Source organism: Panthera tigris, chromosome B3 (genome assembly GCF_018350195.1).
Source record: "Panthera tigris isolate Pti1 chromosome B3, P.tigris_Pti1_mat1.1, whole genome shotgun sequence".
NCBI classification, from domain to species: domain Eukaryota; kingdom Metazoa; phylum Chordata; class Mammalia; order Carnivora; family Felidae; genus Panthera; species Panthera tigris.
Window position 1 is genome coordinate 54,647,677 of NC_056665.1, and position 12,201 is coordinate 54,659,877.

The following is a 12,201-nucleotide window of genomic DNA, read 5'->3' on the forward strand; positions in this document are numbered from 1 at the left end:
GTATTTTAATTAATAGGCCATCACTAGTTATTATCCTAATTGGAGGATATGCTCCATATTTTATGTAAATTTCTTTATTTTTGAGAGTGGTTTGTTTTGAAGATGCCTCTATAGGGAGATATTTAACAGGGGGAAGGGGCAGGTGTTATATAGCAGAACTGTGGCATTTTTGAGGCTTGAGTCCTGAATTTGTTGTATACACTAATAATTATGATCTCACCAGTGTATCTTACGTAACTCATAGTTCTTTCATTTTGTCTTCTTTCGTATCTAGAACACTATTGGCTATTTTCTTCACAGGACTATTTTTCATTGAATTGTTTTTGTTGATTTTCTTTCTTGCTTTTATGAATTAATACATATACCACAATGAGTAAAGAATTACAGAGCCTTTTGTAGTACAGAATTCAGTTGATCAATAAGATATAGTCCCATACAGTAGCCAGCACATATCATTTTGAATGGGACCTCAGCAAAACTGCACATTCTTTCTGATATTTTTACTGCTGTGGAAGAAAGATTTAAAGAGATCCCTGGCTAGGTCCCCTTTTCTGCTGGTATATGTGTATTCCTTTCTGCAACACATTCAAGTCTGATTTGCACATATTAACTGGTAGTGTTCCATTGTGTAGAAAAATGAGTGTTTCTAAAGATTGTTCAGCTAGGACATATTTGGCTAGCATTCCCCTTTTCTCTTAATTAAATATCCTTGCCTTTGTATTTAGGTTTATCCATTCATTCAAAAATGGATGAATTCAACATTCATTCAAGTGTTTATTGAACACTTACCATGTGTACTTCAGTAACTGGGTTGGGGGTAGAAGGTCAGGAAATGTAATAAAGAATGGATTGTCCTACTCCAAAAGCTTATCATTGGTAGGGAGGTAAGATACATGTGTGACTTTGCTAATTAGTGGACTGGAGTACAAAAAATAACTCATTTCTTGAATTTAGCTGTTTAAGAAAGAAGCAGTAAATGAAGGGGGCAGTGAAATCAAGAGGTGGTATATATAAAGAATGAGGCTGCCTGAGAACAGAAGCAAAGACCAAATAAGAGAGAAACTGGGGTGGTGTCTGAAGAAATGAGGAGTGGTGTGGAGAGGATGTGTGAGGTAGAATTCATCACTGCCAGCAGCAATGGGAGTTTGTAGACAGTTAAAAAATGTATTTCTAAGAAATAGGTGAAAAAATTGAGACAAAGGAGATGGGTAATATGATCTGGAAAGAGGTTCAAAAGTTATTACCTTTGTTCTTCAATTTAAATCCTCTAAGAATACATGTTTTAGATCATTTGGCTTTCTCTCCTCTCTTCTGTAGAGACTTACAGGCTCGGCTGTACTTGATTTTTAAGAGCATGTTTTAAGAGATAATAGGAAGACTTCATTTTTGTAGTATATGAGAAATGTTTGTGATATAAACAATGCCCAACTCATTAGCTTCTGGGGAATTTGGAAGTTATACAAAAGACAGCTGCCATTCTAAGCATTGATCAGTAGATAGCTTTTCAGCATTTAATGTTTCTAAATTCTTTCCCTTCACCCCACATCTCCACAGATACTGGACTGAGCATGCCCAGTGATACTTCGCTCTCTCCAGCAAGTCAGAATTCTCCATACTGTATGACACCTGTGTCACAAGGCTCTCCGGCTAGTTCTGGGATAGGCAGTCCGATGGCATCTTCTACAATAACCAAAATCCACAGCAAAAGATTTAGAGAGTAAGTTTTAGCCTCATTATTGAGGTTGAATAGTTTAAGTATCTTGATTGTAGTTCTGAATACAGTATTGTCATTACTTGATGGGTGGAGCATGCAGCACTTCAAAGATATTTAAGTTCTTCCTTCAAATTATGTTTAGCAGCTAGTTTTATTGTATTTAAAGCATTTGATTTCTATCAGCTATCAGTGTTCATATGAAAGTGATTTCATAGTAAATATTCTTTTTATATCAAATAGTGTTTATAAATAAACCTGGAAATTTGACTTCTTATATCTTACATATACAGTGCCTTAATAGGAAGTTTTTCCTCCTCAAATGCTTTTGCTTTTTTGTTTATATTATTGGCCTTTCAGAAAAAAACCCCGTGTAACGAATAAATAACAAGTTTCTAAGACCCCGTTCCATGAAGTAAACATATTACATGAAGCTGTTTGTTTTTAAGCAAATATTTCTGTTTTAAAATGTCCATCAGTGAGTAATCTTGAACTAGAAGTTACTCCTATGAAGGATTTTAGGATTTTAACATTTGTATAGATGGATTTATTTTACATTTAAAAATGACATATGAAAGAATCCCGGGGTGAATGAAAAATCAGTATGAATCCAAACCATATTGGTTTGTTCTATTCCTTTGTTTTTTTTAATTGAAGTATAGTTGATACACAATATGATAATTAGTTTTAGGTGTACTATGTAGTGATTTGACATCATATACATTATGAAATGATCACCATGAGAAGTCTTAGTTACCATCTGTCACCCAAGTTATTACAGTAATATTGACTATATTCTGTATGATGTGTTTTATATCCTCGTGATGTACTTACTTTATAACTGGAAGTTCGTGTTTCACCTATTTCATCTGTATCTCCACTCCCTTCCCATCTGGCAACCACAATTTTATTCTCTATTTGTGAATCTATTTCTGTTTTGGTCACTTGTTTTGTGTTTTAGATTCTATATATAAGTAAAATCATATGATATTTGTTTTTCTCTGATTTATTTCACTTAGCATAATATTCCCTGGGTCCATCCACGTTGTTGCAGATGGCAAGATTTCATTATTTTTTATGGCTAAATAATATTCCACACACAGTGTACAATATTCCACACATAGCCACGCCCCCATTTTCTTTATTCATTCATTTATCAGTGGACACTTAGGTTCCTTCCATGTCTTGGTTTATTGTGAGTAATACTGCAGTGAACATAGGGGTGAATATATCTTTTTGAATTCATGTTTTTGTTTTCTTCAGGTAAATACCAGGAAATGGAATTGCTACATTGTATGGTAGTTCTGTTCCCCCCAGTAGTACATGAGAGTTCCCTTTCCTTCACATCCTCACCAATGCTTCTTGTCTTTATTTATTTAAATTGTTTTTAATTTACATCCAAGTTAGTTAGCATATAGTGAACAATGATTTCAGAAGTAGATTCCTTAGTGTCCCTTACCCGTTAGCCCATTCCCCACTCCCACATCCCCTCCAGTAACCCTCTGTTTGTTCTCCATATTTAAGAGTCTCTTATGTTGTGTCCCCCCCGCCCCCGTTTTTATATTATTTTTGCTTCCTTTCCCTTATGTTCATCTGTTTTTTCATCTTAAATTCCTCATATGAGTAAAGTCATATGATTTTTGTCTTTCTCTGACTAATTTCGCTTAGCCTAATACCCTCCAGTTCCATCCACATAGTTGCAAATGGCAAGATTTCATTCTTTTTGATTGCTGAGTAATGCTCCATTGTATATATATATACCACATCTTCTTTATCCTTTCATCTGTCGATGGACATTTGGGCTCTTTCCATACTTTGGCTATTGTCGATATAGCACTGCTATAAACATTGGGGTGCATGTGCCCCTTCGAAACAGCACACCTGTATCCCTTGGGTAAATACCTAGTACTGCAATTGCTGGGTCATAGGGTAGTTCTATTTTTAGTTTTTTGAGGAACCTCCAAACTGTTTTCCAGAGTGACTGCACCAGTTTGCATTCCCACCAGCAGTGCAAAAGAGATCCCCTTTCTCTGCATCCTTGCCAACATCTGTCATTGCCTGAGGTGTTAATGTTAGCCATTCTGACAGGTGTGAGGTGGTATCTCATCGTGGTGTTGATTTGTATTTCCCTGATGATGAGTGATGTGGAGCATTTTTTCATGTGTCTGTTAGCCATCTGGATGTCTTCTTTGGAGAAGTGTCTATTCATGTCTTTTGCTCATTTCTTCACTGGATTATTTGTTTTTTGGGTGGCAAGTTTGATAAGTTCTTTATAGATTTTGGATACTAGCCCTTTATCTGATATGTGGTTTGCAAATATCTTCTCCCATTCCGTCAGTTGCCTTTTAGTTTTGCTGATTGTTTCCTTCACTGTGCAGAAGCTTTTAATTTTGATGAGGTCCCAGTAGTTCATTTTTGCTTTTGTTTCCCTTGCCTCCAGAGACGTATTGAGTAAGAAGTTGTTATGGCTGAGGTCAAAGAGGTTTTTGCCTGCTTTCTCCTTGAGGATTTTGATGGCTTCCTGTCTTACATTGAGGTCTTCATCCATTTTGAGTTTATTTTTGTGTATGGTGTAAGAAAGTGGTCCAGGTTCATTCTTCTGCATGTCACTGTCCAGTTTTCCCAGCACCACTTGCTGAAGAGACCGTCTTTATTCCACTGGATAGTCTTTCCTACTTTGTCAAAGATGAGTTGGCCCTATGTTTGTGGGTCCATTTCTGGGTTCTCTATTCTGTTCCATTGATCTGAGTGTCTGTTCTTGTGCCAGTACCATAATGTCTTGATTACAGTTTTGTAATACAGCTTGAAGTCTGGGATTGTGATGCCTCCAGCTTTGGTTTTCTTTTTCAAGATTGCTTTGGCTATTTGGGGTCTTGTCTGGTTCCATACAGATTTTAGGATTGTTTGTTCTAGCTCTGTGAAGAATGCTGGTATTATTTTGATAGGGTTTGCCACTTCTTCTCTTTTTGATTCTAACTATTCTGATAGGCATGAGGTGATACCTCATTGTGGTTTTGATTTGTATTTACCTGAAGATTAGCGATGTTGAGCATTTTTTCATATGTCTGTTGGCCATCTGTATGTCTTTTCTGGAATGTCTATTCAGGTCTTCTGCCCATTTTCTTATCAGATTATTTGGGTTTTTTTGATGTTGAGTTGTAGGAGTCCTTATATGTAATCTGGGTATTAATTTTTTTTTTTTGATATTAATCTCTTATATATCATTTGCAAATATCTTCTCCCATTCAGTAGGTTGCTGTTTTGTTTTGTTGATGGTTTCCTATGTTGTGTAAAAGATTTTTAGTTTGATACAGTCTCATCAGAAAACAAACAAAAAAAATGCTTATTTTTGCTTTTGTTGCCCTTGCCTGAGGAGACAGATCCAAAAAACCCAAAAAACTGCTAAGACTGATGTTCAAGAATTTACTGATGATGTTTTCCTGTAGGAGTTCCATGGTTTCAGGCCTTACATTTAGGTCTTTAATCCATTGTGAGATTATTTTTGTATATCGTGTATGAAAGCAGTTCTGGTTTCATTGTTTTGCATGTAGCTGTCCATTTTTCTGCACACCTTTTGTTGAAGAGACAGTCTTTTCCCCATTTGTTATATTCTTGGATTTTTTGGTCATAGAATGACCATTTAAGTGTAGGTTTATTTCTAGACTCTTTGTTCTGTTGACCTGTTTTTATGCCAGTTCCATACTGTTTTGATTACTATAGCTTTGCAGTATAGTTTGAAGTCTGGGAGCATACCTCCAGCTTTGTTCTTTCTCAAGATTTGCTTTGGCTTTTTGGGTCTTTTGTGATTCCATACAAATTTTAGGGTTATTTGTTCTAATTCTGTGAAAAATGCCATTGGTATTTTGATAGGGATTGCATTATATCTATAAATTTCTTTGGATAGTGTGGACATTTGACTGCATTGGTTCTTCCAGTCCATGAGCACAGTTTGTCTTCAATTTATGTCATCTTCAGTTTCTTTCATCAATGTCTTACAGTTTTCAGAGTACAGAGTACAGGTTTTATACCTCTATGGTTAAATTTATTCCGAGGTAATCCTAGGTATTTTTTTCTTTTTGATGCAGTTGTAAATGGGATTGTTTTCTTAATTTTTCTCTCTGCTAGTTTGTTTTTACTGTGTAGAGATGGAACAGATTTTTGTATATTACTTTTGTATCCTCCAGCTTTACTGAATTAATTTATTCTAATTATGGTATGGTCTTTAGTGTTTTCTAACAAATAGAAATTTCTAACAAATTTCTAACTATTTGCACATCTGCAAATAGTGACAATTTCATGTCTTCCTTGCCAATTGGGATGCCTTTTATTTACTTTTCTTCTCTGATTGCTGTGACTAAGATTCCCATTACTGTGTTGAATAAAAGTGGCAAGCCTGGGCATCTTTGTCTTGTTTTCCTGATCTTAGAGGAAACGCTTTCATTTTTTTCACTGTGGAGTGTGATATTAACTGGGGGTTTGTCATCTCTGGTCTTTATTGTGTTTTGGTATGTTCTCTCTGTGCCCGCTTTGTTGAGAATTTTTATCATAAATGGATATTGAATTTTTGTCAAATGTTTTTTTCTGCATCTGTTGAGAAGATTGTATGATTTTTATCCTTCATTTTGTTAATGTGTATGACAGTTGATTTGTGGATATTGAATTATCTCTGCATCTCTGGAATAAATGCCATTTGATCATGGTGTGTGATTCTTTTAATATATTATTGAATTTGGTTTGCTAATATTTTGTTGAGGATTTTTGCATCTATATTCATCAGGTGTATTAACCTGTCATTTTCTTTTTTTGTAATGTCTTTGGTTTTGGTATCAGCATCGCATAGAATTAATTTGCAAGTGTTCCTACACTGTTGTTTTTGGAATAGTTTCAGAAGGATAGGTATTAACTCTTCTTTAAGTGTGTGGTAGAATTTACCTGTGAAGCTGTCTGGTCCTGGACGTTTTGCTGGGATTTTTTTTTTTTTTTTTTTTTTTTTTTTTTTTGATTATTGATGGTATTTCATTACTGGTAAACAGTGTTCAGATTCTCTTTTTCTTGATGATTCAGTTTTGGAAGATTTTATGTTTCTAGGAATTTATCCATTTCTTCTTGGTTGTCCAATTTATTGATGTATAATTTTTCATAATGATCTTTTGTAATTCTTTGTATTTCTGTGGTGTCAGTTGTAACTTCTCTTTTATTTCTGATTTTGTTTATTGGGCCCCCTCTTTTTTTCTTGAGGAGTCCTTCTAGGTAAAGGTTTATCATTGTCCTTGTTTTAAATCTTTTTCTTTTTTTTAATTGAAGTATAATTGACACACATTATTACATTAGTTTCAAGTGTACAACATAATGATTTGACAAGTTTACATTGTTACACCCATCACAGGTATAGCTACCATGTGTCATCATATAATGCTGTTACAATACTGTTGACTATATTCCCTATGTTGTACCTTTTATCCCTATGACTTACCATTCCATTATACCTTAAAGCAGGTATCTCCCCTTCTCTTCACCCATTTTGCCCATCTTCCCACCTGCCACCCCTTGGCATCTGTCAGTTCATTCTCTGTATTTATGGTTCTGTTTCTGTTTTTTATTTGTTCACTGGTTTTTAGATTCTACATATAAATGAAATTATATGGTAGTTTTTCTGTCTGATTTATTTCACTTAACATAGTCCCATGTAGGTCTATATAAATATTGTTTATCTTTTCAGAGTACTGGCTCTTGGTTTCATTGATCTTTTCTATTGTTTCTTTTTCAGTCTCTTTCATTTAGTTCCTCTTTGATCTTTATTATTTACTTTCTTCTGCTAACTTTGGGCTTTGTTCTTATTTTTTTAGTTTCTTTATATGTAAGGTTAGATTGTTTATTGGAGATTTTTCTTGTTTCTTAGAATAGGCCTATATAACATTATAAACTTCCTTCTTAGAATTATTGTTGCTCTGTCCCCATAGATTTTGGAAGTTGTATTTCCATTTCCATTTGACTCAAGATATTTTTTTATTTCCTCTTTGATTTCTTTGACCTCTTGGTTATTTGTTTGCATGTTATTTGGTCTCCTCATATTTTCCTCATATTTGTGTTTTTTTCTAGGTTTTTTTTTTTCCTTGTAATTGATTTCTAATTCTATCCTATTGTAGTTGAAAAGATGCTTGATATGATTTCAGTCTTGTTAAATGTATTGAGACTCATTTTGTGGCCAAACAGGTGATCCATCCTGAAGAGGGTTCCATATGCACTTAAGAATGTATATTTTGCTGTTTTGGATGGAATGTTCTTTATGTATCTCTTAAGTCTGTCTGGTCTAATCTGTTGTTTAAGGCCATGGTTTCCTTATTGATTTTCTCTTTGGATGATCTCTCTATTGATGTAAGTGGAGTGTTAAAGTTCCCTACTATTCTTGTGTTACTATTGATTTTTACCTTTGTGTCTGAAAATATCTGCTTTATGTATGTGGGTGCTTCTATGTTGGGTACACAGATATTTACAATGTTATATCCCCTTGTTAGATTGATCCATCTATTATTTAATGTCCTTCTTTGTTTCTTGTATAGTCTTTGTTTTAAAGTCTGTTTTGTCTGATGTAACTATTGCTAACCCAGCTTTCTTTTCATTTCTGTGTGCATACAATATCTTTTTCCATCTCTTCACTTCCAGTCCATATGTGTCTTTGGTCTGAATTGAGTCTGTTACAAGCAGCATATGGATGGGTCTTGCTTTTTTATCCATTCAGCCACCTGAGTCTTTGATTGTAATATTTCTTCCATTTACACTTAAAGTAATTATCAATAGGTATGTACTTACTGGTGATTTTTTTTGTTTGTTTCTGGTTGTCTTTATAATTCTTGTAGTTTTTTTGTTTGTTTTGATCTCTTCCCTTGTGATTTGACAACTTTTTTCGTGTTATGTTTAGATTCCTTTATTTCCTGTATATCTATTACAGGCTTTTGGTTTGTTTAACATGAAGTTCATATATAATATCTTATGTATGTAAATTTATTTAAGTTGATGATTGCTTAAGTTCAAACCTATTCTGGGCCACCTGGATGGCTCAGTCAGCTGTGCGTCTGACTTTTTTTTTTTTTTTAAATGTTTATTAATTTTGAGAGAGAATGCGAGCAGGTGTGGGGCAGAGAGGGAGATAATCCCAAGCAGGCTCCGTGCTTTCAGTGCAGAGCCCAATGTGGGGTTTGATCTCATGATTCCTGAGATCACAACCTGAACCGAAATCAAGAGTTGGACTTGATTTCAGTTCAGGTAATGATTCCAGGGTCAGTCCCATGCTCAGCATGCAGCCTCCTGGAGATTCTGTTTCTCATCTCTCTCTCTCTCTCTCTCTCTCTCTCTCTCTCTCTCTCTCTGCCTCCCTCACCCCGACTTGTGCATGTTCTCTCTCTCTAAAATTAAAAAAAAAAAAAAAAAAGTACATTCTAAAAGTACTACATTTTTCCCCACCCTGCAGTATTTTGTTTTTGACATACTTTATTTACACGTTTAGTTTTGTATCCCTTAACTAAATATTGTAGATATCATTGATTTTACTACTTTTGGTTTTTAACCTTCACACTAACTTTATAAGTAATTGATTCACTACCTTTACAATAGATTTGCTTTTAATAGTGAGATTTTTTTTTCTTTTAAAATTTTCTTATTTCTAGTTGTGGCTTTTTCTCTTCCACTTAAAGAAGTCCCTTTAACATTTCTTACAAGGGCAGTATAGTGTTGATGAGCTCCCTTAACTTTTGTCTTTAAATCTTCATTCCTTCTTCAATTCTGAATGGTAATCTTGCCAAGTAAATTTCTCGGGTTGTAGGTTTTTCCTTTTGCCACTTTGAATATATGGTGCCATTCCCTTCTGCCTGCAAAGTTTCTGTTGAAAAATCAACTGATAATCTTATGTATGTTCTCTTGTACGTAACTAGTTGGTTTTTTTCTTGTGACTTCTAAGATTATCTCCTGATCTTTAATTTTTGACATCTTAGTTATTATGTGTCTTTAGCGTGGATCTCTTTGGATTCATATTATTTTTGGTTCTCTGTGCTTCCTGGACCTGGATATCTGTTTTCTTTCCCAGGTTAGGCAAGTTTTCTGCCCTAATTTCCCTCAAATAAGCTTTCTACTCCTTTCTCTCCCTTTTCTTGTTATGGGACCCCTATAATGTAAATGTTAGTGTGTCTGATGTTGTCTCAGAAGTCTCTTAAACTATCATTTAAAAAAAAAAAAAAGTTTATTTTGGTGGGGGCGGGGGGAGCAGAGAGAGAGAGAATCACCAGCAGACTCTGTACTGTCAGCACAGAGCTCACTATGGATGCTCGAACTCATAAACCATGAGATCATGACCTGAGCTGAAATCAAGGGTTGGACATTTAACCAACTGAGCCACTCAGATGCCCCTTTCCTCATTTTTAAAAATTGTTTTGTCTTCTTGCTCTTCAGCATGGGTGAATCTCACTACCCTGTCTTTCAGATCACTGATCATTCTTCTGCATCATCTAATGTGCTTTTGATTTCCTCTAGTGTATTTCTCATTTTATCTTCTGCTCTGATTAGTCCTTTTTTATATTTTGTATCTGTTGTTGAAATCCTCACTGTGTTCATCCATTCTTCTTGAGTTCGGTGAACATCTTTATGACCATTACTTTGAATTCTTTCATTCTTTTCTGAGGTTTTATCTTGTTCTTTCATTGGAAACATATTTCTCTGTCTTCTCATTTTGCCTGGCTGTTTGTTTTGATGTATTAGGTATATTAGCTATGTCTCAGGGTTTTGATGGAGTGGCCTAATGTAGAAGGCATCCTGCGGGGCCTTGAAGCACAGCGTCCCCTGGTCCCCAGAACCAGGTACTTCAAGGGCGTCCCTTATGTGGACTGCATGTGCCCTCTTGTTGTGGTTGGGCTGTGACTGCTGGGTTCGCACTGGTATGTGGGTTTGGCCTCAGATGCACCTGGGTGAAAGGCCCTGCTGTAATGGTTGCAGGCATTTTGGTGGTCGGGACTGTAGCTGGTTTGGGAGGCACCATTCTGAAGATGCCTACTGTGTGGCAGGGCAGTAGCTGCTTTGTGGGGGTGCCCATCTCAGTCAAGGCCACTTGGCTGAGTGTTGTGGTGTGAGAGTTGTTTTAGAGGGAGCTTTGAACCTGGCCTAGGCTGGCCACTGAGTCTGGTGGAATGGGATCTGATTGAGGCTACCTGCTAGATGTAGTGGGGTGGGAGCCACTTTGAGGGGGATGCCTATTGGGGCCAGTATGTTGGGTGAGGTGGGTCCACAGGGAAATGCTGAGGCAGGGCAAGCGGTGTTAGCAAAGTATCAGAAAAGTGACAGAAATAGCTCCTGCCGGTGCTTCTGTTCCAGGAAAAAGTTCCCACAGATCCCTGCTCCTCCTGCACATGCCCTAAAGTTAGCAAATCTTCATGTGTGGCCCAGGCACTTATCAAACTGCTGCCTCTGTGCTAGGTCACATAGCCAGTGAGTTTGTGCCTGTGCCCTTTAAGAGAGGAATCTCCATTTCCTTTAGCCTTCTAGCTCTCCTGGAGTTAAGCCCCACTCATTTTCAAAGCCAGATGTTATGGGGCCTCATCTTCCTGGTGCAGGAAGAGTGGGCATGCTTGATATATGATTTGAACCCTTTGCACCTTAGGGAGGATAGCCTCTGTGTTGGTGATATCCCTCCTGCTTGGGGTCACTGAGCAGGGGATGTGGGTCCTGACTCGACCCCTTTTCTGCCTTTCCTACCTGCCTGGTGTGGCTTTTTCTCTTTAATTGTAGAAGAGCTATTCTGCTGTTCTTCAGTCATTCTCAGAGAGAGTTGTATATGATGTTGTAATTTAGTGTGTCTGTGGCAGGAGATGGTTTGGGATCTTCCTGTTCTGCTATCTTGATCCTCCTATTCTGTTGCCATTCTTCATACTGTTGATTTTGAGTTAATACTTTTTGCCTGAATTTGGAAAGTTGATTAAATGTCAAATAATAGATGTGGAGCAAAGGAAACACTTGAGGATAAAATGTTACATGTGTATGAAATAGCTTGAAAGTTAAACAGAATGAAGAAAACCACATTTTTGATGCATTTTAAGTGCATTCTTTAATTTTGCAAATTTTGATAGTTATTCTTTCCTCAGTCTGTCCACCTGTTATCTTCTCTTCCAAAGTAGTGTCACATTTATTTACTTATTTAAACATTTCTCACATAAAGAAAAAAAATGGAGAATTTTTTTTCCCCACTAATTTTAGGGCAGGCCTAGATTTTTCTACTATGTAGTATAATTCAGAAGTGGAAATTTACTTACATGGTTAGTCTTAGGTTATAAATTATACCAGTTCTCCTTGTTGTTAAGTACTGGCTTATAGTAGAGGTTAAGGATGAGAACTTGAAAAAAAATAGGAGTAAGTAAGCTTGGATGACTTCCTTATCCCTGAAATTAAGTACTATAGTGGCCTCACTCACTGCCTGTCTGTTTCTCACATTATAGCCATACATGATCTCA

General features: G+C 36.2%; 1 protein-coding gene and 1 long non-coding RNA gene across 4 annotated transcripts in view; one reads left to right on the forward strand and one right to left on the reverse strand.

The window, feature by feature from the left end:
- SECISBP2L (SECIS binding protein 2 like) overlaps nucleotides 1-12,201 on the forward strand; it is a 64,255-nt gene that overhangs the window by 36,519 nt on the left and 15,535 nt on the right. Inside the window, exon 14 of the mRNA XM_007081825.3 lies at nucleotides 1,555-1,717. Coding sequence (XP_007081887.1) covers nucleotides 1,555-1,717 — 163 coding nt within the window. The remainder of the gene's footprint in view (nucleotides 1-1,554; nucleotides 1,718-12,201) is intronic.
- LOC122239472 overlaps nucleotides 1-12,201 on the reverse strand; it is a 49,694-nt gene that overhangs the window by 17,930 nt on the left and 19,563 nt on the right. The gene's annotated exons all lie outside the window — the stretch shown is intronic.